This window comes from Tursiops truncatus, chromosome 15 (assembly GCF_011762595.2).
Source record: "Tursiops truncatus isolate mTurTru1 chromosome 15, mTurTru1.mat.Y, whole genome shotgun sequence".
Classification (NCBI taxonomy): Eukaryota; Metazoa; Chordata; class Mammalia; order Artiodactyla; family Delphinidae; genus Tursiops; species Tursiops truncatus.
Genome location: NC_047048.1, coordinates 26,173,937 through 26,201,386, shown reverse-complemented (window position 1 = coordinate 26,201,386; position 27,450 = coordinate 26,173,937). Strand labels below are relative to the sequence as shown.

General features: G+C 39.4%; 1 protein-coding gene and 1 long non-coding RNA gene across 13 annotated transcripts in view; one reads left to right on the top strand and one right to left on the bottom strand.

The window, feature by feature from the left end:
* MRTFB (myocardin related transcription factor B) overlaps positions 1 to 6,934 on the top strand; it is a 281,350-nt gene extending 274,416 nt beyond the window's left edge. For all 11 annotated transcript variants that reach the window (XM_019928677.3, XM_019928680.3, XM_019928679.3 and 8 more), the window contains one exon: positions 1,219 to 6,934. In XM_019928677.3, the coding sequence (XP_019784236.1) occupies positions 1,219 to 1,754 (536 nt within the window). In that variant the 3' untranslated portion in view covers positions 1,755 to 6,934. The remainder of the gene's footprint in view (positions 1 to 1,218) is intronic.
* The window catches only part of LOC109548906 (uncharacterized), a 78,099-nt gene that overhangs the window by 38,964 nt on the left and 11,685 nt on the right, over positions 1 to 27,450 (bottom strand). The window lies entirely within an intron of this gene.

Here is a 27,450-nt window from a genome sequence, read left to right as displayed (position 1 = left end):
CTAAACTTGGAAATTAAAATATGACAAAGTCACAGTAACAAAATAACAATTGAGTTATTTTCTAAAAGGGATGATTTTTTATGGCAAAGTATCCAATGAGTATATTATTTTATCTTATTGTATACTAACTAATACCAGTAATAATGAGAACAGAAATTTAAATAGTTGATTGTAAAACTAATTATTTAGATTGCACTTTCAGCTTTCAGAACAATTCTAGAGGTGACAACAGGTAATGAAGAGCAGCATAACTGTCCTAAACACAGGCAGTGCCCACAGTGTACAGTTCACATACAGCAATCAGGTTGTAAGTTCTTTCTCTCACTTATTTATGCATCCCAACCACTGAATTGTAAGAGCGATTATTAAATACGTTTCCTAGTGTATCTGCATATAAATGAAACCAAATACTCACAAGAAAGTGGAAAGGATATTTTATTCAAATATATGTAGCTAAGTGAACACTGGTATCTATAGCAGATGGTCCGTTAATTTGCTACTTGATCTGGCAAGGAATAACACGTAATTAATGCTTATTAAGACATTTACCAAATCCTCAAGATTTTATATGAACTCAGAAAATGAGACAAAAGAAAAATAAGGTAATCCACCTCATCTTGGAAAAGATGTGTTAGCTTTAACTCAGAAATGACATGAGAACATTGTATCTTTTAAGGACTTTATATAGAATGTAAATGGCTAAATTCAGCACACAGTTCAACTATAATGATAAAAAAAGAATATAATTAGAGCTTTCATAATATTAAGGGTGTACTTCATGCCTGTACAAACTCAGGGTATCCACTTTGACATTCACTGTAAGGGTGGTGTGCCGCTGTAATAGCAGATTCAAGGTAGAGGGTAAGACAGGAGCCTGTCTTCAGCCTGGAATGACTGAGAATAAGAAAAGGATCAAATAATCTAAAACCATCGGTTCCCACCTGGTGGTAGAGACTGCTTTTAACGCTTACTCTTACTAAAAAGAATGGAAAGCATATCAGAATGTTATCAGCTTAAATGTTTTATCTATTTAACTAAAATATCCATCATCCTAAAGGTTATTATCTAGGACTGTACCTGACCAACAGCATCCTCTTCCTAACTCTGAGATGGACTGTGTATAAGTCATCACAAAAATACAAAATAATTGCCCTGGTAATTAATAAAAAACGTTTAAATGGTACTAAATCATTATTAATTATTTCAATTATTTTGCAGAGATTTCCCTTCCTATAAAAGAAGAACCTTCTCCTATTTCCAAAATGAGACCAGTGACAGCCAGCATCACCACAATGCCAGTCAGCACAGTGGTGTCCCGGCCACCACCCCAAGTCCAGATGGCACCGCCCATATCCTTAGAACCTATGAGCAGTTTATCTGCCAGCTTAGAGAACCAACTAGAAGCTTTCTTGGATGGCACTTTGCCTTCAGCCAGTGAAATTGCTCCACTGCAAAGCAGCAGCGAGGACAGGGAACCCTTCTCCCTGATAGAGGATCTCCAGAACGACCTGCTGAGTCACTCAGGCGTGCTGGACCACTCACACTCACCCATGGAAACTTCCGAGGCCCAGTTTGCTGCGAGTACTCCCTGCCTGTCCCTTGACCTTTCTGACTCGAACCTGGACAACATGGAGTGGTTAGACATTACCATGCCCGGCACGTCATCGGGACTCACTCCTCTCAGCGCCACTGCTCCGAGCATGTTCTCTGCCGACTTCCTAGACCCACAGGACCTACCACTGCCATGGGACTAACAGCACAGATTTCTCATCCCAGATTCCATGAGAGTCAAGAAGATGAAGATGATTGGAGAAGGTCAGTTTTTAGAGACAGATCCATAGTTGCATCATTGCAATTATAATATGTTGTCACAGAAAGAACGGAGGGATGGTCAGAGGCTGGAAACCAAGTTTTAAAACATTTCATTGCATCCAGCAGTGAATGTCTACGATTTAATATAGCACAGAGCCTTCTGAAAAAACACTACTCCAAGAAGACTTATCTGTTTCTCCAGACTTCAGTAAAGAATAAAAGGTACCTTTAGATAAAAACATGAAGCAGAGTAATGTGTGCAGGGCGGTGACACCAGGGCCTCTGGTCATCAGCTACATTTAAACCTCTGTGGTCACTTTGAGACCCTAAATAAAAGGCAAACGGCTCCACTCAAAAAAGAAGGGAGGTGAGAGACCACTGCACAGGGTATTTCCTAGAAATGGCCTGAGCCCAGCCCCAGATGCAGCAGGGGTCAAGGGCAGTGGTCAGCACCAGCCAGTTCAGTGACAGCTTCCCACTGAAGACTTTTTGGTTCCATTCAGAAACCAATGTAATTTTTGTGTGTGTTATAGTTTATTTTGTGATTTTTGGGAATCTTACTTTAGATCTCCAAATTTAAATTGAAATGGAAGATCTTCCACCATAACCAGACAGTGTCTACAAAAGACTGTCATAAACAAGCCACTGTAAGAAGTCAGGTGTACTGATAACACTGAAAATTCTATTTGCAGCCCTCTGGGTTGATTAGGTTGATTTTAATGTGTATCTTAGACATCTGTACGTGTGCTCTGACATTGTGATGTGTACAGCCTACACTGGAGTAAGGCATTAGGTACCCAGTGGTCCTACTTCTTGTAATAACTCAAATATTTCTGGAGTACTTGAGCCACATGTATTTCCGTATTTAAAGAATTGCTGACTAACTTTCAGGTAACCAGACCCATCTCAAAGAACCAAGAAAAGGCTTTAGCATAAAATATATTTCTGAGCTGGTGAGTTGCAAAGAAGGCAAGGGAGAAGTCTGTCATCAACCTAGGACATTCCTACAACGGTTACAGGTGAGACAGTGTCGCCAGGTTGGCCAGTGGACCCAGCCCTGGCCGTCCTCTTCTCTGTCGCTTATCCCTGGTTACTGTTTTACAGGCTTGTAACTGGATGTCATACCTGAGCTCTCACTATATCATCAAGCTGAAGATTGAAAAACTGGAGGTTTTATTAGTTTTTTATATAGAAAAAAGATTTGTTGAGTAGTTTCATAATTTTCTAAAATGCCAACTATCACAGGAGTTCCAAGATTATTTCAATCAAGCTAGTCATTTAAGTAAGTATATGATAAAATATAAATAACTGAAAAAAAACCCACCTGAAATCTACCCCAAAGTGTGGAGGTTTTTATTACATAACATCATTGTGCTCTCCACCTCACCTTGTATAAACCCTACGTATGGTCAGGTTTTTTCTCTGGGTTGTTAAATGGTGAAAGTTGCCTCTTGCAAGTCACTGTGGGAACCTGACCCACTACTTGGAAACAGTCTGTGAATCATTTCTGGGTTTGTGTTTTGCCTAAGAACTGATCTTACTGTATACTTTTATTTCAGTTTGTAAATTTTACTACATGTAAGAAAAGTCCATTTTCCCAGTATTCAGTTGCCCACAGCCCTCGAGCCCTCAGTTGAAAGCCCTCCCAACTGGAAAGTGCTTCTGGATGATTCAAGCAGAGGCAGTCATGCACAGTGTGGTCTGCAGTAGGTACTTTGAGTGTTTAGCAATTGGTAATCCAACATGTGGGAGCCAGTAACCGTTAACCACAGCGCCGCCATCTGACCAAGCCCAATGGGACAGTTAACGTCCTGGGCATGACGTGCATCTCGAGTCAGTTCCTTTCGGAGGCCCTGTGGCCAGGGGCAGGGCTACTGACCCGGAAAGGTACTTTTCTTAGGGGAAGTCTGGGCCCTGGGTTTTTGTCTGGGGCTTATGTGGTCCACACTTAGACTCTAAGCATCATCTTCATTCAGATTTAAATGGCTTATTAAATTAGCACCAAATATCAGTGAGTCAGCAGGAGGCAACTGAACAGCTAGTGGTGCTGGCTCTTGTTGAGTAACTTTCTGTTTCCATCATCCCGAGTTGTGTACATAGATTGTTCTCTAGCCCTCAGCTCCCCTTATTGCTTTTTTAAAATAGATTTGAAACATGCCACAGGAAGGTTGCTCTCCAAAAATACACACTGCATTACAAAGAATGCCATCTCATGAGCCTGGTCTCTTGACTACAACTTGCTGAAGTGCCCACTTCACATGTGTGTTCAGACCTTCACGTACCAGCATTTCCTTTAAAGGCAGGCAAGGGGCCTCTAGTACTGACTCTACCGGCCACCTACTCGCGGCATTCCACCCGGCCCTCCGTCCTGGCTTGAGCAGCCAGCTGGGCCTCTGTGACACCAGTGCTGCTCACCAGGGTCTCAGCTAATGTTCCAGGTTAGAGCAAGGACACAGACCGTGCGCAGCGTGTGACGTGACCAAAGGTGACATTCTGTGATCACAGCCCCTCTGCCCTAACTCAGTGAACGTGACGGTAAGCGCAATGGGAAAGGCGTGTGTTTACCAAAGAGGACGGTCTTGGGTTTGAGGTGAGCTTCACAGCCCTTTAAACAGAGGGCAGAAGCGCTGGTTGGATTTTCAGGTGTTCATGTGTGTGGTTTAGAAGCGGTGCTGTCGTGTACCATTCTGCAGAATAGCATACTGCCGAGCAGAAAACCAACTCCTAGAAACACGGTCTCCTATCCAGTCTTATTTCCTAAATATTCCTGAAACACAGTAGTATCAAGCTTACCCTGCTAGTGTATATAGGTATCAGGCCTTGTCATTAAGGACGCGAGGAATAGAAAGTTACACCGAAGCTTCAGGCATGTGTGGTCATCTTGTACGTTTCAGCAAAGCATGTACTAGGAAAGCTCTTAGGACAGTGTGAGTGGTTCACGTTCTAGTGTTTTTCCTGCAATGTGCAACCTGCTGTATAGTATCTGCCACATGTCTGTACATAGATGCAGTCTGAATTCACGGAACTTCTTGCTCAGATGCTACTTGGTTGTTTTATATGAGTATCTTTATGGCACAAACAGAGAGCTTACTCAAAATTTCCTTTTTACAAACTGCACGGTTGTGTGAGCCACGGAAGTGCCGTTTCAGAATCGTGGCAAAGGCGGTGTGGTGTCGCCCCCCAAGCTGCCACCTGTAGAGGGCACCGCCACAAGCTGTGCAGCCGGCGGACCCCGAGTGATGATGGATCAGGAGTGTTACCCATTTTGTCACCAAAGCTGACTCAGGCTTCCTCTACCCCAGATCAACCCCAGATCATTCCAGGCCACACAGCTTTCTCCAGAGCCCTTCCGCAGTTCCCAAGCTGAAACCAGCCACAACAGTGCCGGGACCGTCCCTTTACTGTCCACAAACAGCCTTTGGCCGGGTTTGCGCCACACCCTCGTGCTGTTTCTGGGGCCCATCTGGTGGCTCCTGCCATGAGCCAGGTGGAAGGTGGCAGCCAGGGGCTGTTTCAAGAACTTCCAAGAGACTAGCTGTCAGTGTCCACCAGCAGAGCCACCTGGGGCTCCACAGCAGGTTCGCAGATAGCCCTCTGCGTGTCGCCATCCGTCACCACCACATCAGTCCCGACCACTGGCACCAGAGCAGGACACCAGGCAAAGTGTCCCCTGCCTGGAGGCCACAAAATTAGCCCACTCTCTCAAAGAACACTAACTGGAAGGTCAGGGTTATCAAAGGAACACAGCTCACAAGTGCAGAAGTGTGTATCTGGAGAGCATCCTAACTGCATTTCAGCGCATCTTTTAAGTGGTTTCAGTCAAAACTGGAAAATAACAATTAATATGTAGTCATTCTTCTTCCTGGTTCAAACCTTTGATAACTTGCTCATTCAGCCATGTTTCTGAGCTACGGTTTTACTTGTGAAGTGACTGCATGGCAATAAGCAGGTCTATGTTTGTCCCCATTCACCCTTTCTTGCAGTATTTGAGGAAATGCATCATTGCAAAGGGTTTCTGCCTGAAATCTCTGATTTGAGGCCTGTAATTCAAAAAGCTGCACATGTTTACAAAAGAGCTCTTCCCCTCCATGCAAACACGTTGCTCTGTGAATCATTGGAAAATGTCACGATTCTGTGACAAGAGGATGGCAATCTCGGATCTGCAAGGTGCTGTCTGGAATCAAATAAAACATGTCATTGGCGATCTCAACATAGCTGTCGTGTTCAACAGAGCTTTGTGCCAACTACTAAGACAAAGCTTTAACCAAGTTCATAGAATCACCGAGACTCATAACGATTACCTCTCCACATTATGCTGTAAGGAAACTTGCTGATTTAGGAGGAGGAGGAAGCATTTAGGAAAGGGTTTAGTTGCTACCAAAAGCACTTAACCTCGAATAACTAATAGTAATGCAAACTCGCTTCAATGGAACCAAAGGCATTGCCAAGTATTTGCCAAAAGGAGGCACTTTTTATTTAAAATTTGAGACTAATGAGATCTCAAAAATCAGTCCCAAAAAGGTATTATCCATTTAAGGTTATAATTTTCACAAAGATGTAGATATTTCTCTATTGTTTTCATGTAAAATAGTATAGATTTGTTTTGTTGGGTTAAGAATAATACGTATTTAGCAGTAATACAGAGTTTTTTCCTTTCTACCTACAAATTAGTTTTCTTCTCTTGCTTGCAATAGAAATACGATGTGATAGGTGTTTCTCTTCTTATTTTCATTGTCATATTATGTCTTAGCATCTCACTCTATGAAAAAAAGGAGAAAGATACCAATCTGCAGAGCCCTGCTTATCAAAGCACTAGTTTAATAAAAAACTATGGCAATCGGGGGTCCATTCATCTATTGCCTTTATGTTGTTTTTTTAAAAGAAAAACCATGATGCCTTTGTATTTGCTGTTTGCACCCCTGAAATCAATTCCATGTCATGTTTGAATGCCATACATTTTGCACATGTACTGTACATAGGTAATGCATACGGTATTTTTATATGTGTGCACATTTATCATCAGATCTTTTGTACATAGTGGCCGTATTGTAGCTGATCGGGAAATGTTTGATATCTCAGCAATTTTGCATTTTTGTGTCTCAAATAAAAACATTTTGATGTACTATGATTCTTACTACGCAGAGGAAAGACCACATGCTATGGGTCAGGAGAGCTGAGGGGGGCAGGTGGGGAAGAGACACTGCCTTCAGAGCAAGCCTTACAGCAGTCAGTCACCAGACACAACAGGCGGGCGTGCTGAGGCAGGTTTTGTGAATCACACATCCAGGGCACACATCCCCTCCCCCAGGTCCAGGATCGTGGGATACAAAATAGAAACAGGTACCTAGCTGAACTTGACCATGACAAGATTTGACACCAAAACCGTGTGCATTCTCCCACAATCATAAGGAAACCCCCAATGAGAGACGTGGCGAAGGCTGTGGACCCCGGGGGTCGGTGTGTACACACGTGCCTGGGGAAAACTGGCTCTCGCTTTGACAGTAATAAATGAGCCACCAACAAGATTCCCAAAAGACCCGGGTAATCCTTCAGTGCAGCCACATTTCAGAAGCAGCTATTTATATCAGGTGCTTTTATAGACCTAAAGAAATGGTCTTTAGAATTCAGTTTATTTTAGTAAGATGGCATTTGATTTTCAACCCAGAAGCCCATGGTTAAAATAGAGTTTTGATGACGTAAAACAGTAATGGGTAAACCTGACTAACAGCCCAAACTTTCATATCAATATCTGACTATGAAAGTGGTGTCATATCACCCTCAGAGAGGGAGAAAAGAAAGATCACTGGTTGCCTAAATACAACAAAATGTTCATTATCCGCTACCTTTAGGGACCAAGGGAGCAGCCTCAACAGACCAGTAAGTAGATGATGCTTCCAACGGACTAAGACATTTGTAACATCACATGTTACCAGCCAAGATCCTCCCCTCGGGGAGAGAAAATCATGTCCGAGGGAACAAAGACAGTGCCCCAGGCAGTCCCAGGAATGAGCAAGGGACAGAGCTGGGAGCTTTAGGGAAGGTGCTGGAAGAGATGTGTTAGGACGTGTAAAGGACATTCCAAACAGAGAAAAACCACTTGGGTGAGGTCAGAGTAAAGAAAGAGATTTTGGCTGAGGCCCTGCTCTGTGCCAGGCCGAGGGCTAGATGCCGGAGTTGGGCTGAAGGACAGAATCTGGCCAAGAAGTGCTGGGAAACAGTCTGGAAGGGTCGACAGCAGAGCATTTAAGAATCCCAGACCTGGGACTTCCCTGGTGGCACAGTTGTTAAGTCTCCATTCTCCCAATGCAGTGGGCCCAGGTTCGATCCCTGGTCAGGGAACTAGATCCCACATGCATGCCAAAACTAAGAGTTTGCATGCTACAACTAAAGAGGCGGTGAGCCACAACTAAGGAGCCCATCAGCCACAACTAAGAAGCACACATCCCACAACTAAGGATCCCACTGGCTGCAACTAAGAAGAACATATGATGCAACTAAGGAGCCCACCTGCTGCAACTAAGACCCAGCACAACCAAAATAAAATTAATTAATTAAATAAATATTTAAAAAAAAAAAAAAAAAAAAAAAAAAAGAATCCCAGACCTCAAGGGGCTTAAGACTCTTCTGGAGATAGTTCTGTTTTCTTTGGGTAATACAGGCCTTCGAAAGCCTTTTAGATAGTGGACACAGTCATCATTTAGCGCCTTTGTAATCCTCTGCAGCACACTTGCTCTAGAGTCAACAGGACTACAAAAGCACTTGTAAACACAGACACACCCACACACTTCGTGATGGCTGGAAATGAATGACACCTAGGAAAGACCCGCTTCAGGACAGATGTAAACCACATGTCACCAACAATTTTATGTGCCGCATAATCCTCTGGAAGATTTCCCAAGTCACCTCACGACCATTCCTTTGCCCCTCCTTCCACAAATAGCTTAGCTTCCCTTTCTGATGGATATTAACTTTCAGAAAGAAACCCCATTTGGACATCCTGGCTATCTCTTCTGCTAATTTTTATGACAAGTTATTAAAACTAAACCCACAATGTATACTGAGACAAAAAACGAGGCCACTAATCAACTGACTGCCCCTGGTGGATATGACCGTGTGACAGATCATTCCAGGAGGAAGCTGCTGACATGGCCCTATGGGCGGTAACCACAGTGCGTACTCACCCTTCTCCCCACGTCCCTGGTACATAGCGCCAAGGCACAGGAATTCAAGTGGAGACAGGTTAATAGAAACAGCAGCAAATGCAGTAGATGCTGCTAAATGCCAGGCCCTGCGCCAAACACTTTATGTATAAAACCCTCGTTTAATAAGTCTACGAGCAAGGAACTCTTCCTATCCCCATTTAATAGATGTGGCAACTAAGGACAGAGAAGGAAAATGTCTTGCCTGAAATTACAAAGAAAGCAGTGTGGATTTGAGACCAAGCTTCTGACATCCCAGAGCCCAGATCATTTCTGTAGACTCAGTACATTCACTCCAACGTCTTTGTTCAGATACATGACAAAACCAATTGATTATAGCAGACTTAGTTCCTGTCAATCATGAGGTTCACCCCAACTGGGCATCTCTCAAGTCTCCTCAATCTCACACATTTTACAAAGTAGCTACTCAGATGGATGGTTAACAGCATCCAACCAGAACCTGGGTTACAAGACTGGGGCATCTTAAGTGAAGCCCACAGGTGGGGCCACACACAGTGACTCACAAAACTGCCTCCTTGGGCTGGGTACCTGGAGCCACTTGAGCACACCCCAAAACCCAGCATTCATGGAGCAATTTTACAATATCTAGTAAAGTTGAAGATACAAACTCTGCAACTCAACGTTTTTGATACTCATCCTTGAGAAACACATGCCCACAGGCAATCACGTGCAAGAATTAACACGAAAGCATAGTTTACAAAGCAAACACTGAAAACGACCTGTATGCCTTTCATTTTGCGAACATTTAAACATAGCAATTTACACAAATGAACTAAATCTAATGTGCCAATGTAACTCAATCTCAAAATAAAATGCTGAGGGAAAGAAAAGTGCAGAATGAAGCCTACATAATTCAAGTAACATTTTAAATCAACAATGCTGTTCACGTTTTTATATAAAATATAAAAATATGGGTGGTAAGGACTCGTGTCAATATCAAGATTCAAGATACTTGTGGAAATAAAAGGAATTAGATTGCAGGAATTAAAGTAGGCTTCAATTAATATTGAATGTTTTATTTATTTTTTCTATTTATTTCTTTAGTAATTCTATAGCCATCTAGCAAAATATTAACACTTGTTTACTGGCAGTTGATTTCTTTATTCTCCCTATTCTTGCGGTAGGCGGGCCTCTCACTGTTGTGGCCTCTCCCGTTGCGGAGCACAAGCTCCGGACGCGCAGGCTCAGCGGCCATGGCGCACGAGCCCAGCCGCTCTGCGGCATGTGGGATCTTCCCAGACCGCGGCACGAACCCGTGTCCCCTGCATCGGCAGGCAGACTCTCAACCAGTGTGCCACCAGTGAAGCCCTCTCCCTATTCTTTTCTGTGAGTTGGAAATAGTTCCTATTTTAAAAAAAATAATAAATAAAGGACTTCCCTGGCAGTCCAGTGGTTAAGACTCTGCACTTCCACTCTAGGGGGTGCAGGTTCAAACCCTGGTCAGGGAACAAGGATCCTGCATGCCATATGGCGCGGCCAAAAAAAAAAAACCTTAAAAAGAAAAAGAATTACACAGGAATACATTGAACAACTGCATGCCAACAAATTAGTTAACTTAGATAAAATACACAAATTCCTACACAGACACAAACTACCAAAAATTAACTCAAGAAGAAAGAAAAGCTGAAAGCTTTTCCTTTAAGATGAGGAACAAAACAAGGATGCCCACTCTTACAACTTATTCAACATAGCACTGGAAGTCCTAGCCAGAGAAATTAGGCAAGAAAAAGAAATAAAAGTCATCTAGGGGCTTCCCTGGTGGCGCAGTGGTTGAGAGTCCACCTGCCGGTGCAGGCGACACAGGTTCGTGCCCCTGTCCGGGAGGATCCCACGTGCCACGGAGTGGCTGGGCCCATGAGCCATGGCCACTGAGCCTGCGCATCCCGAGCCCATGCTCTGCAACGGGAGAGGCCACAACAGTGAGTGGCCTGCATACTGCACAAAAAAAAAAAAAAAAAAAAAAAAAAAAGTCATCTAAATTGGAAAGGAAGAAGTACAACTGTCACTATTTGCAGATGACATGTCATTATAGAGAATACCCTAAAGAGTCCACCAAAAAGTGTTAGAACTAATAAATTCAGTAAAGTTGCAGGATATAAAATTAATATACAAAAATATGTTGCATTTCTCTACACCAATAATGAACTATGAGAAAGAAAATTAAGAAAATAATTCTTTTTAGAATTTCATGAAAAAGAATAAAATAATGGGTTGGCCAAAAAGTTCGTTCTGTAAGGTGTTATGGAAAAACCCGAACGAACTTTTTGGCCAGCCTAATACTTCAGAATAAATTTAATAAATTTAACTAAGCCCATGCGCCACAACTACTGAGCCTGCGTGCTGCAACTACTGAAGCCCGTGTGCCTAAAGCCCATGCTCCGCAACAAGAGAAGCCACCACAATGAGAAGCCCGCACACAGCAACAAAAGTAGCCCCCGCTCGCCACAACTAGAGAAAGCCCATGAGCAGCAACAGACCCAACGCAGCCAAAAATAAATAAAATTTTAAAAATAAACAAATTTAACCAAGGAGGTGAGAGACCTGTATACTGAAAACTATAAGACACTGATGAAAGAAACTGAAGACACAAATAAATGGAAAGATATTCCATGCTCATGGACTTGAAGAATTAATATTGTTAAGATGTCCATACTACCCAAAGCAATCTACAGGTACAATTCCAATCAAAATTCCAATGGCATTTTTCATGGAAATAGGACAAACAATCCTCAAATTTGTATGGAACCGCAAAAGATCTCCAAATAGCCAAAGCAGTTTTGAGAGAGAACAACAAATCTGGAAGCACATCACATTTCCTGTTTTCAAACTATACTCCAAAGCTATAGTAATCCAAACAGTACGGTATTGGCATAGAAACAGATAAATAGGGGAGTTTCTGGTGGCCTAGTGGTTAGAATTATGGGCTTTCACTGCCACAGCCATGGTTCAATCCCTGGTCAGGGAACTGAGATCCCACAAGCTGTGCAACATAGCCAAACAACAACAACAACAACAAAACACAGACACAGATCAATGGAACAGAATAGAAAGCCCAGAAATAAACCCACACATATATGGTCAACTAATCTATGACAAAAGAGCCAAGAATATACAGTGGGGGGAAAGACAGTGTCTTCAATAAATGTTACTGGAAAAACTCAATATCCACATGCACAAGAATGAAATTGGACCCTCACCTCATCTGGCACCACACACAAAATTAACTCAAAATGGATTAAAGCCTTAAATGTAAGTCCTGAAACCATAAAACTCCAAGAAGAAAACAGAGGAAAAGCTCCTTGACATGGGCCTTGGCAATGACTTTTTAGATATACCAAAAGCACAGGAAACAAAAGCAAAAATAAACAAGTGGAACTCCATCAAACTAAAAACCTTCTGCACAGCAAACAATCAAAAAAATGAAAAGGCAACCTACAGAATAGAAAATATTTACAAACCATGTATCTGATAAGGAGAAAAGGGAACCACTGTGTACTGTTGGTGGAAATGTAAATTAGTACAGCCTTTATGGAAAATAGTATGGAGGTTCCTCAAAAAATTAAAAATAGGACTACCATATGGTCTGGCCAGCCCACTTCTGGGTATATAGCCAGAGGAAATGAAATCAGTACCTCAAAGAGATATCTTCACTTCCATGTTCATTGCAGCATTATTTGCAATAGCCAAGATACAGAAACAACCTAAGTGTCCATCAACAGATGAATGGATAAAGAAAATGTGATACACACACATGCAAGAATATTATTCACTCTTATAAAAGAAGGAAATCCTGCCATCTGTGACAACATGGATAAAACCCAAGAGCATTTTACTAAGTGAAATAAGTCAAACAGAAAAAGACATATACTGTACATGATCTCACTTATATGTGGACTCTAAAAAGGCCAAACTCGCAGAAACAGAGTAGAGTGGTGACTATCAGGGGCAGGGGAAGGAATGGCGCCCTATTGGTCAAAGGGAACAAACTTCCACTTATAACATGAATAACCTCCGGGGACCTAACATACAGTATGGTGAAAACAGCTAACAATACTGTACTGTATTGTACTGAAATTTGCTAAGAGAGTAGATCTTAAGTATTTTCATCACACACCAAAAAAAAAATTGGTAACTATGTGGGTAATAGATGTGATAATTAGCTTGTCTATGGTTATCCTTTCACAGTGTGTAGGTATATCAAAATATACCTTACATATATACAGTTGATTATACCTCAATAAAACTGGGGGGGGGGAATGAAAAAGTGCTGAATGAAGAAAACTGTCAACAAAAAATTCTATATACAACAAAGTGTCCTTCAAAAGTGAGGAAGAAATTAATACATTCCCAGATAAAAGCTAAAGGAGTTATCACCACTAGACCTGCCCTGCAAGAAATGGTAAAGGGACTCCTTCAAGTTGAAATGAAAGAATGCTAGACAGTAACTCAAAGTCCTATGAAAAATAAGGTTCTCTGGTAAAGATAAATATATGGACAAGTAAAAACCTCTATTATTGTCACTTTGGATCTTAACTCCACTTTTTATTCTTTCATAGGATTTAAAAGAGAAAAGCATAAAAATAATTCTAAATCTACAAAGGATCATTACATAACATGTAATGATGTAATTTGTGACATCAATAACAAAGGTGGGTGTAGAGGAGCTGTAAAGAAGTAGAATTTTTGTATGTGAGCAAAGTTAAATGGTTATCAGTTTAAATAGATTGTTATAAGTTTAGGATGTTAAATGTAACCACTACAAACAAAATACATGGAGAATATACACAAAAGAAAATGAGAAGGGAGGAGATAGGTTCAAGATGGAGGAATAGAGGGACGTGCTCTCACTCCCTCTTGCGAGATCACCAGAATCACGACTAACTGCTGAACAATCATCGACAGGAAGACACTGGAACTCACCAAAAAAGATACCCCACATCCAAAGACAAAGGAGAAGCCACAATGAGATGGTAGGAGGGACGCAATCACAATAAAATCAAATCCCATAACTGCTGGGTGGGCGACTCACAAACTGGAGAACACTTATACCTCGGAAGTCCACCCACTGGAGTGAAGGTTCTGAGCCCCATGTCAGGCTTCCCAACCTGGGGGTCCGGCAACAGAAGGAGGAACTCCTAGACAATCAGACTTTGAACACTAGCGGGATTTGACTACAGGACTTCGACAGGACTGGGGAAAACAGAGACTCCACTCTTGGAGGGCACACACAAAGTAGTGTGCGCATTGGGACCCAGGGGAAGGAGCAGTGACCCCACAGGAGACTGAATCAGACCTACCTGCTAGTGTTGGAGGGTCTCCTGCAGAGGCGGGGGGTGGCTGTGTCTCCCTGTGAGGACAAGGACACTGGCAGCAGAAGTTCTGGGAAGTACTCCTTGGCATCAGCCCTCCCAGAGTCCGCCATTAGCCCCACCAAAGAGCCCGGGTAGGCTCCAGTGTTGGGTCGCCTCAGGCCAAACAACCAACAGGGGAGGGAACCCAGCCCCACCCATCAGCAGACAAGCGGATTAAAGTTTTACTGAGCTCTGCCCACCAGAGCAACAGTCAGCTCTACCCACCATCAGTCCCTCCCATCAGGAAACCTGCACAAGCCTCTTAGCTAGCCTCATCCACCAGAGGGCAGACAGCAGAAGCAAGAAGAACTACAATCCTGCAGCCTGTGGAACAAAAACCACGTTCACAGAAAGACAGACAAGATGAAAAGGCAGAGTGCTATGTACCACATGAAGGAACAAGATAAAATCCCAGAAAAACAACTAAATGAAGTGGAGATAGGCAACCTTCCAGAAAAAGAATTCAGAATAATGATAGTGAAGATGATCCAGGACCTCGGAAAAAGAATGGAGACAAAGATTGAGAAGATGCAAGAAATGTTTAACAAAGACCTAGAAGAATTAAAAAACAAACAAACAGAGATGAACAATACAATAAGTGAAATGAAAAATACACTAGAAGGAATCAATAGCAGAATAACTGAGGCAGAAGAACGGATAAGTGACCTGGAAGACAGAATGGTAGAATTTACTGCCATGGAACAGAATAAAGAAAAAAGAATGAAAAGAAATGAAGACAGCCTAAGAGACCTGTGGGACAACATTAACCACAATAACATTCGCATTATAGGGGTCCCAGAAGGAGAAGAGAGAGAGAAAGGACCTGAGAAAATATATGAAGAGGTTAGACTCAAAAACTTCCCTAACATGGGAAAGAAAATAGCCACCCAACTCCAGGAAGCACAGCGAGTCCCATACAGGATAAATCCAAGGAGAAACACACCAAGACACACAGCAATCAAACTGGCAAAAAATAAAGACAGAAAAATTATTGAAAGCAGCAAGGGAAAAACGACAAATAACATACAAGGGAACTCCCGTAAGGTTAACAGCTGATTTCTCAGCAGAAACTCTACAAGCCAGAAGCAAGTGGCATGACATTTTAAAGTGATGAAAGGGAACAACCTACAACCAAGATTACTCTACCTGGCAAGGATCTCATTCAGATTCGATGGAGAAATCAAAAGCTTTACAGACAAGCAAAAGCTAAGAGAATTCAGCACCACCAAACCAGCTCTACAATAAATGCTAAAGGAACTTCTCTAAGTGAGAAACACAAGACAAGAAAAGGACCTACAAAAACAAACCCAAAACACTTAACAAACTGGAAATAGGAACATACATATCGATAATTACCTTAAACGTGAATGGATTAAATGCTCCAGCCAAAAGACACAGGCTCGCTGAATGGATACAAAAACAAAATCCATATATATGCTGCCTACAAGAGACTCACTTCAGACCTAGGGACACATACAGACTGAAAGTGAGGGGATGGAAAAAGAATTCCATGCAAATGGAAATCAAAAGAAAGCTGGAGTAGCAATACTCATATCAGATAAAATAGACTTTTAAAAAAAGAATGTTACAAGAGACAAGGACACTACATAATGATCAAGTGATCAATCCAAGAAGAAGATATAACAATTATAAATATATATGCACCCAACATAGGAGCACCTCAATACGTAAGGCAACTGCTAACAGCTATAAAAGAGGAAATTGACAGTAACACAATAATAGTGGGGGACTTTAACACCTCACTTACACCAATGGACAGATCATCCAAACAGAAAGTTAATAAGGAAACACACAAGCTTTAAATGACACAATAGACCAAATAGATTTAACTGATATTTATAGGACATTCCATCCAAAACCAGCAGATTACACTTTCTTCTCAAGTGCGCACAGAACATTCTCCAGGAGAGATCACGGCTTGGGTCACAAATCAAGCCTCAGTAAATTTAAGAAAATTGAAATCATATCAAGCATCTTTTCTGACCACAACACTATGAGAGTAGAAATAAGTTACGTGGAAAAAAATGTAAAAAACACAAACACATGGAGGCTAAACAATACGTTACTAAATAACCAAGAGATCACTGAAGAAATCAAAGAGGAAATCAAAAGATACCTAGAAACAAATGACAATGAAAACATGACGATCCAAAACCTATGGGATACAGCAAAAGCAGTTCTAAGAGGGAAACTTATAGCAATACAATCCTACCTCAAGAAACAACAAACATCTCAAATAAACAATCAAACCTTACACCTAAAAGAGCTAGAGAAAGAAGAACAAACAAAACCCAAAGTTAGTAGAAGGAAAGAAATCATAAAGATCAGAGCAGAAATAAGTGAAATAGAAACAAAGAAAACAATAGCAAAGATCAATAAAACTAAAAGCTGATTCTTTAAGAAGATAAACAAAATTGATAAACCATTAGCCAGACTCATCAAGAAAAAGAGGGAGAGGATTCAAATCATTAAAACTAGAAATGAAAAAGGAGAAGTTAAAACAGACACCACAGAAATACGAAGCATCCTAAGAGACTACTAGAAGCAACTCTATGGCAATAAAATGGACAACCTGGAAGAAATGGACAAAATCTTAGAAAGGTGTAACCTTCCAAGACTGAACCAGGAAGAAATAGAAAATATGAACAGACCAATCACAAGTAATGAAATTGAAACTGTGATTTTAAATATTCCAACAAACAAAAGTCCAGGACCAGATGGCTCCACAGGTGAATTCTATCAAACATTTAGAGGAGAGCTAACACCCATCTTTCTCAAACTCTTCCAAAAAATTTCAGAGGAAGAACATTCCCAAACTCATTCTATGAGGCCACCATCACCCTGATACCAAAACCAGACAAAGATACTACAAATAAAGAAAATTGCAGACCAATATCACTGATGAATATAGACGCAAAACCCTCAACAAAATACTAGCGGGGCTTCCCTGGTGGCGCAGTGGTTGAAAGTCCGCCTGCCGATGCAAGAGACACGGGTTCATGCCCCGGTACGGGAAGATCCCACATGCCGCGGAATGGCTGGGCCCGTGAGCCATGGCCGCTGAGTCTGCACGTCCGGAGCCTGTGCTCCACAACAGGAGAGGCCACAACAGTGAGAGGCCCACGTACCGAAAAAAAAAAAAAATACTAGCAAACAGAATCCAACAGCACATTAAAAGGATCATACACCATGATCAAGTGGGTTTTATCCCAGGGATGCAAGGATTCTTCAATATATGCAAATCAATCAATGTGATACACCATATTAACAAACCGAAGAATAAAAATCATATGATTATTTCAATAGAGGCAGAAAAAGCTTCTGACAAAATTCAATACCCATTTATGATAAAAAAAAAAAACTCTCCAGAAAGTGGGCACAGAGGGAACCTACCTCAACATAATAGAGACCATATACGACAAACCCACAGCAAACAACATTCTCAATGGTGAAAAATTAAAAGCATTTCCTTTAAGATCAGGAACAAGACAAGGATGTCCAGTCTCAACACTATTATTCAACATAGTTTTGGAAGTCCTAGCCACAGCAACCAGAGAAGAAAAAGAAATAAAAGGAATACAAATCGGAAAAGAAGTAAAGCTGACACTGTTTGCAGATGACATGATACTATAGGTAGAAAATCCTAAAGATGCCACCAGAAAACTACTAGAACTAATCAATGAATTTGGTAAAGCTGCAGGATACAAAATTAATGCACAGAAATCTCTTGCATTCTATACACTAATCATGAAAAATCTGAAAGAGAAATTAAGGAAACACTCCCATTTACCATTGCAACAGAAAGAATAAAATACCTAGGAATAAACCTATCTGGAGAGAAAAAAAACTGTATGCAGAAAACTATAAGACACTGATGAAGGAAATTAAAGATGATACAAGGGGCTTCCCTGATAGCACAGTGGTTAAGAATCCGCCTGGCAGTGCAGGGGACACGGGTTGAAGCCCTGGCCCAGGAAGATCCCACATGCCATGGAGCAACTAAGCCCGTGTGCCACAACTACTGAAGCCCACATGCCTAGAGCCCATGCTCTGCAATGAGAAGCCACCGCAATGAGAAGCCCGTACACCGCAACGAAGAGTAGCCCCCACTCGCCACATCTAGAGAAAGCCTGCGCGCAGCAACAAAGACCCAATGCAGCCAAAAATAAATAAATAAATAAAATAAATTTTTTAAAAAATGATACAAACGGATGGGGAGATATACCATGTTCTTGAATTGGAAGACTCAATACTGTGAAAATAAATATACTACCCAAAGCAATCTACAGATTCAGTGCAATACAGAGCTAGAACCAAAAAATATTGAAATTTGTATGGACACAAAAGACCACGAATAGCCAAAGCAATCTTAAGGGAAAAAAACGGAGCTCAAGGAATCAGGCTCCTGGACTTCAGACTATCCTACAAAGCTACAGTAATCAAGAAAATATGGTACTGGCACAAAAACAGAAATATAGATCAATGGAACAGGATAGAAAGCCCAGAGATTAAGCCACACAACTATGGTCAACTAATCTATGACAAAGGAGGCAAGGATATACAATGGAGAAAATATAGTCTCTTCAATAAGTGGTGCTGGGAAAACTGGACAGCTACATGTAAAAGAATGAAATTAGAACACTCCCTGACACCATATACAAAAATAAACTCAAAATGGATTAGAAACCTAAATGTAAGACCTGACACTATAAATCTCTTAGAGGAAAACACAGGGAGAACATTCTTTGACATAAATCACAGCAAGACCTTTTTTAATCTACCTCCTAGAGTAATGGAAATAAAAACAAAATTAAACAAATGGGACCTAATGAAACTTAAAAGTTTTTGTATAGAAAAGGAAACTACAAACAAAACGAAAAGACAGCCTTCAGAATGGGAGAAAATATTTGCAAACGAATCAACAAAGGATTATTGTCCAAAATATATAAACAGCTCATGCAGCTCAATATTAAAAAACAAACAACCCAATCCAAAAATGGGCAGAAGACATAAATAGACGTTTCTCCAAAGAAGACATACAGATGGCCAAGAAGCACATGAAAAGCTGCTCAACATCACTAATTATTAGAGAATGCAAATCAAAACTACAATGAGGTATCACCTCACCATATTAACAAATTGAAAAATAAAAACCATATGATTATCTCAATAGAGGCAGAAGAAGCTTTTGACAAAGTTCAACACCCATTTACGATAAAGAACTCTCCAGAAAGTGTGCATAGAGGGAACCTACCTCAACATAATAGAGACCATATATGACAAACCCACAGCAAACGTCATTCTCAATGGTGAAAAATTAAAAGCATTTCCTCTAAGATCAGGAACAAGACAAGGATGTCCACTCTCAACACTATTATTCAACATAGTTGAATAACAGTGCCCCAGTTAGAAGGGGCATCATCAGAAAATCTACAAGCAACAAATGCTGGAGAGGGTGTGGAGAAAAGGGAACCCTCTTGCACTGTTGATGGGAATGTAAATTGATAGAGCCACTATGGAGAACAGTATGGAGGTTCCCTAAAAAACTAAAAATAGAATTACCATATGACCCAGCAATCCCACTACTGGGCATATACCCTGAGAAAACCATAATTCAAAAAGACACGTGCACCCCAATGTTCATGCAGCACTATTTACAATAGCCAGGACATGGAATCAACCTAAATGCCCATCAACAGATAAATGGATGAAGAAGATGTGGTACATATATACAATGGAGTATTACTCAGCCATAAAAAGGAATGAAATTGCGTCATTTGTAGAGACGTGGATGGATCTAGAGGCTGTCATACAGAGTGAAGTAAGTCAGAAAGAGAAAAACAAATATCATATATTAACGCATATATGTGGAACCTAGAAAAATGGTACAGATGAACCTGTTTGCAGGGCAGAAATTGAGACACAGATGCAGAGAACAAACGTATGGACACCAAGGGGGGAAGTGGCATGGGTGGTGGTGGTGGTGTGATGAATTGGGAGATTGGAGTTGACATATATACACTAATATGTATAAAATAAATAACTAATAACCTGCTGTATAAAAAAATAAATTCAAAAAAAAGAAAAATAGAAGCAATCTGAAAAATTAGATTAAGTTGGTAATCTACTTTCCTTCTTGTCCCAGATTTCTTTTTTTAAATAAATTTATTTATTAAAAAAAAAGAAAAAGGAAATGAGAAGGGAATCAAAACATGTCACTACTAAAAAAATTCATCTAAACACAAAGGAAGGCAGTATGGAAGGAAGGGACAAAAAAGGTATAAGACATACAGAAAGCAAATAAAATGGCAATTCCCTATCAGAAACTAAATGTAAAAGGATTAAATTCCCCCAATTAAAAGACACAGATTGGCAGAACAAATTAAAAAAGAGAATCCAACTAGATGCTGTCTATGAGAGACTCACTTTAGAGCTAAGAACCTGCACAGATTTAAAGCAAAAGGATGGAGAAAGTTATTCTGTGCAAATAGTAACCACAGGAGAACAGGAATAGCTATGCTAATATCAGACAAAATAGACTTTAAATTTAAAAAACTATTACAAGAGATAAAGAAGGACATTATATAATGATGAAAGGGTCAATTCACCAAGAATATAATTACAAACATATGCAAACATCAGACCCTAAATATATAAAGCAAACATTGACAGAATATGTCAAGAATTCCTGCAACTCAACAACAACAAAAGACAAAAACAACCCAATTTAAAGATGGACAAACAACTTAAACAGACATTTCTCCAAAGAAGGTATACTAATGGTCAATAAGCACATGAAAAGATGCTCAACATCATTAATCATTAGGGAAATGCAAATCAAAATCAAATGTGATATCATCTTACACCCATTAGGATGGATACTCTTTCAAAAAAAAAAACAAAATAACAGGTATTGGTGAAGATTTGGAGAAACTGGGATCCTTGTGCAATCATTGGTGGGAGTATAAAATGGTGCAGCTGCTATGGAAAACAATATGGCAGTTCCTCAAAAAAAAATAAACACAGAATTACCATGTGATCCATCAATTCCACTCTAGGTATATACCCAAAAGGATTTAAAGCAGTGTCTTGAAGAGATATTTATATACTCCTGTGCATAGCAGAATTATTCACAATAGCCAAAAGGTGGCAGCAACCCAAGTGTCCACTGATGAATGAACAAAATGTGGTATATACATACAATGGAATATTATTCGCCCCTACTAAAAAGGAAATTCCAGCACATTGTACATGGATGAACATTGAGGACCTTATGCTAAGTGAAATTAGTCAGTCACAAAAATGTACATACTGCATAATTCCAACACATTCTTTTCAAGTGCACTTGAAACATTCTCCAGGATAGATCACATGCTAGGACACAAAACAAGCCTTGGTAAATTTAAGAAAATTTAAATCATATTAAGCATCTTTTCCGACCACAATGCTATGAGACTAGAAATCAACTACGAGAAAAAACTGCAAAGAATCCTAACACGTGGAGGCTAAACAATATGCTACTAAACAACCAATGGATCACTGAAGAAATCAAAGAGGAAATTTAAAAATACCTGGAGACAAATGAAAATGAAAACATAACAATCCGAAATCTATGGTATGCAGCAAAAGCAGTTCTAAGAGGGAAGTTCAAAGGGATACAAGCTTACCTCAGGAAACAAGAAAAATATCAAATACACAGCCTAACCTTACACCTAAAGGAACTAGACAAAGAAGAACAAAACCCAAAGTTAGTAGAAGGAAAGAAATCATAAAGATCAGAGCAGAAATACATAGAGACTAAAGAAACAATAGAAAAGATCAATGAAACTAAGAATTGATTCTTTGAAAAGATAAACAAAATTGATAAACCTTTAGCCAGACTCATCAAGAAAAAGAGAGGGCCCAAATCAATAAAATCAGAAATGAAAAATGAGAAGTTACAACCAACATCACAGAAATACAAAAGATTATGAGACTACTATGAACAACTATATGCCAATAAAATGGACAGCCTAGAAGAAATGGACAAATACCTGGAAATGTACAATCTCTCAACACCGAACGAGGAAGAAATAGAAAATATGAACAAACCAATTACCAGTAATGAAATTGAATCAGTAATTTAAAAACTCCCAACAAATAAAACTCCAGGACCAGATGGCTTCACAGGTGAATGTTACCAAACATTTAAAGAAGAGTTAACACCTATCCTTCTCAAACTACTCCAAATACTGCAGAGGAAGGAACACTTCCAAACTCATTCTATGAGGCCAGCATCAACCTGACACCCAAACCAGACAAAGATATTAAAAAAAAGAAAGAAAGAAAATTAGAGGCCAATATCACTGATGAACATACATGCAAAATCCTCAACAAAATGTTAGCAAACCAAATCCAGCAATACGTTAAAAGGATCAAATACTACGATCAAGTGGGATTTACCCCTGGGATGCAAGGATTTTTCAATATCCACAAATCAATCAATATGATACACCGCAATAACAAATTGAAGAATAAAAATCATCTGATCATCTCAATAGATGTAGAAAAAGCTTCTGAAAAAATTCAATGTCCATTTATGATAAAATCTCTCCAGAAAGTGGACATACAGACAGCATACCTCAACATAATAGAGGTGATATATGACAAGCCCACAGCTAACATCATGCTCAGTGATGAAAAGCTGAAAGCATTTCCTCTAAGATCAGGAACAAGACAAGGATGCCCACTCTCACTACTTTTATTCAACATAGTATTGGAAGTCCTAACCACAGCAATCACAGATGAAAAAGAAATAAAACGAATCCAAATTGAAAAGAAGTAAAACTATCAAAGTTTGTAAAAGATATGATACTATACATAGAAAATCCTAAAGACACCACCAGAAAACTACTAGAACTCATCAATGAATTTGATGAAGTCACAGAATACAAAATTAATATACAGAAATCTGTTGCATTTCTATACACTAATGATGAGCTATCAGAAAGAGAAATTAAGAAAAACAATCCCACTTACCATTGCATCAAAAAGAATAAAATACCTAGGAATAAACCTACCTAAGGAGGTAAAAGACCTGAACTCAGAGAATTATAAGACACTGATGAAAGAAAATGAAGATGACAAACAGACCAAAAGATATGTCATGGGGACTTCCATGGTGGTGCAGTGGTTAAGACTCTGTGCTCCCAATGCAGGGGGGCCCGAGTTTAATCCCTGGTCCAGGAACTAGATCCCACATGCATGCCACAACTAAGAGTTCCCATGCCACAACTAAGGAGCCCATGAGCCACAACTAAGGAACCCACGAGCCACAACTAAGGAGCCCGTGAGCTGCAACTAAGACCCAACACAACCAAATAAATAAGTAAAATAAAATAAAAGTAATTTTTAAAAAAAGACATACTATGTTCATGGATGGGAAGAATCAGTATTGTTAAAATGACCATACTACCCAAGGCAATTGACACATTCCCTATCAAAATACCAAGGGCATTTTTATGGAAACAGAAGTCCCCAAATAGCCAAAACAATCTTGAGAAAGAAGAACAGAGCTGGAGGAATCATGCTCCCTGACTTCAGTCTATACTACAAAACTACAATAATCAAAACAGTATGGTACAATAATCAAAACAGTATGGTACTGGCACATAGATCAATGGAATAGAATAGAGAGCCCAGAAATAAACCTACATGCTTATGGTCAGTTAATCTATGACAAGGGAGACAAGAATATACAATGGAGAAAAGACATTCCCTTCAATAAGTGGTGCTGGGAAAACTGGACAGCTACACATAAAAGAATGAAATTAGAACATTTCCTCATACCATATAAATTTGAAATGTATTAAAGACCTAAATGTAAGATTAGAAACCATAAAAATCCTAGAAGAAAACATAGGCAGAAAACTCATCAACATAAATCAAACCAGTATTTTTTTGGATCTGTCTCCTAAAGCAAAGGAAATAAAAATAAACAAATGGGACCTAAGGAGACTTAAAAGCTCTTTTGCAGCAAAGGAAATCATTGACAGAATAAAAAGACAACCTATTGAAAAGGAGAAAATATTTGCTAATGCTATGATCAATAACATTATATTATTGGGGTTAATATCTGTAATATATAAACAACTCATACAACTCAATATCAAAAAAACAAACAATGCAATTAAAAAATGGGCAGAAGACCTGAATAGACATTTTTCCAAGGAAAATATACAGATGGCCCAGGCATAGGAAAAGATGCTCAACATCGTTAATCATCAGAGAAATGCAAATTAAAACCAAAGTGAGATATCACCTCACACCTGTCAGAAAGGCTATCATTAAAAAGACCACAAATAATAAATGTTGGCGAGGACGTGGAGAAAAGGGAACCCTTGTGTACTGTTGGTGGGAATGTAAATTGGTGCAGCCGCTGTGTAAAACAGTATAGCAGTTTCTCAAAAAACTAAAAACAGAACTACCACATGATCCAGCAATTCCAGTACTGCGTATATATCCAAAAACATGCCGCAGAGCAACTAAGCCCATGCGCCACAACTACTGAGCCTACGCTCTAGAGCCTGTGAACCACAGCTACTGAGCCCGAGTGCCACAACTACTGAAGCCCATACTCCTAGAGCCCATGCTCTGCAATGAGAAGCTACCACAATGAGAAGCCCACACACTGCAACAAAGAGAGCCCCCACTCGCCACAACTAGAGAAAGCCCACACACAGCAAAGAAAACCCAACGCAGCCATAAATAAATTAATTAATTAATTTTAAAAACAGATGTGGTGTATGTATACAATGGAATACTACTCAGCCATAAAAAAGAATGCTATTTTGCCATTTGCAACAACATGGATGGACTTGGAGGGACTAAGTGAAATAAGTCAGACAAAGACAAATACTGTATGATATCACGTATGGAATATGAAAAATAAAACAAACTAGTAAATATAACAAAAAGGAAACAGACTCACAGATATAGAGAACAAACTAGTGGTTACTAGTGGGGAGAGTGAAAAGGGAAGGGGCAAGACATGGGTAGGAGAACAAGTGGTACAAATTATTATGTATAAAATAAATAAACTATAAGGATATATTATGCGACACAGGGAATATAACTAATATCTTATAATAACTATAAAGGAGTATAACCTTTAAAAATTGTGAATCACTATGTTGTACATTTGAAACTTGTATAATGTTGTACATCAACTATACCTCAATTTTAAAAAGTATTTTTAAAATATTGTATGCTTCCACTCATATGAGATACCTAGAGTAATCAAATTCACACACAGACAGTAGAATGGTCGTTACCAGGGATTGCTGTAGGGGAAAATAGAGAGTTATTGTTTTAGTGAGTACAGAGTTGCTGTTTTGCAAGATGCAAATAGTTCTGGAGATGAATAATGATGATGGTTACACAATGTGAATTTCTTAATGCCACTGAATTGTACACTTAAAAATGGTTACAATGGTAAAATTTACATTATGTGTATTTTATCACCATTAAATATGTTTTTTAAAAAGCAGACGGGGAAAAGACACATTATGAATAATGGAGCAAAGATAAGGATGATGGCAGATTTGTTGGAAATGATACAGGGTAGTGAAGTACCATCTTTAAAATTCTGAAAGAAATGTGTCAACCTAGAGTTCTATAACATGCAAAAGTATCTTTCAAAAATGAAGGCAGGGGCTTTCCTAGTGGCACAGGAGTTAAGAATCCGTCTGCCAATATGGGGGACACGGGTTTGAGCCCTGGTCCGGGAAGATCCCACATGCCATGGAACAACTAAGCCTGTGCGCCACAACTACTGAGCCTGCGCTCTAGAGCCACGTGCCACAACTACTGAGCCCACGTGCCTAGAGCCTGTGCTCCGCAACAAAGAGAAGCCACTGCAATGAGAAGCCCGTGCACCACAACGAAGACTAGCCCCCACTCACCACAACTAGAGAAAGCCCACACGCAGCAACGAGGATCTAACACAGCCAAAAATAAATAAAAATAAAAAATAAATTTATATTAAAACAAATGAAGGCAAGATGTTCTCAGACATACAAAAGCTGCAACAATTCACTGTCTTCAGATTCCTTTTTTTTTTCTTTCCGTCTTCAGATTCTTATAAGAAAAAATGTTAAAGGAAGACTTCAGGCAGAAGGAAAATAGTGCCAGATAGAAGTCTGGATATACACAAAGAAATGAAGAGCACCAGAAATGGTAACTATGTAAATAAGTATATGACAGTTTTTCTTAGTATTTAAATCTCCTAAAGGTTAACTATTTAAACAAAATTAACAACAAATGTTGTATGGGCTTTATAACGTATGTAAAAGTAAAATATATGAAAACAAAAACATAAAGGTCAGGTAGAGAGAATGGGAGCATATTATTGTAAAATGTTTATGTTATATGTTAAGTGGTATAATATCACTTAATGGTAGACAGTGATAAGTTAAAGATATATATTATGAATCCTACAGCAAACACTAAATTAAAAACAAAAACCAAAAAACAGAGTGATAGCTAATAAATCAAACAAGGTGATAAATGGAACTATAAAAACTAACAAAATCAAAGCTGTATAAAAAGAGAGAAAAGGGAAGGAAAAACAGACGGGACAAATAGAAAACAAGTAGCAAGATGATAAATTTAAACTTATATCAATTGTCTCATTAAATGTAAATGGTCTAAATAATTCAATTAAAAGGCAGAGATTTTCAGAACGGCTAAAAAAGCAAAACTCAACTCTATACTACCTATGAGAAACACGCCTTAAATATAAAAACACAGATATAAGTTAAAAGGAAGCATATAGAAAAAGGTAATACCATGCTAATACTAATCAATTATTGGAATGGCTACATTTATATAAGACAAAATTTCAGAGATTTCAGGACAAAGAATATTACTAGAGAAAACGAAGGTCATTTCATAATGATAAATTCATGAAGAAGTCAAAAGAATGCTAAATGTTTATGCACCTAACAACAAATTCAAACTACATGACACAAAAAAATTACAGAAATTCAGGGAGGGATAGACAAATC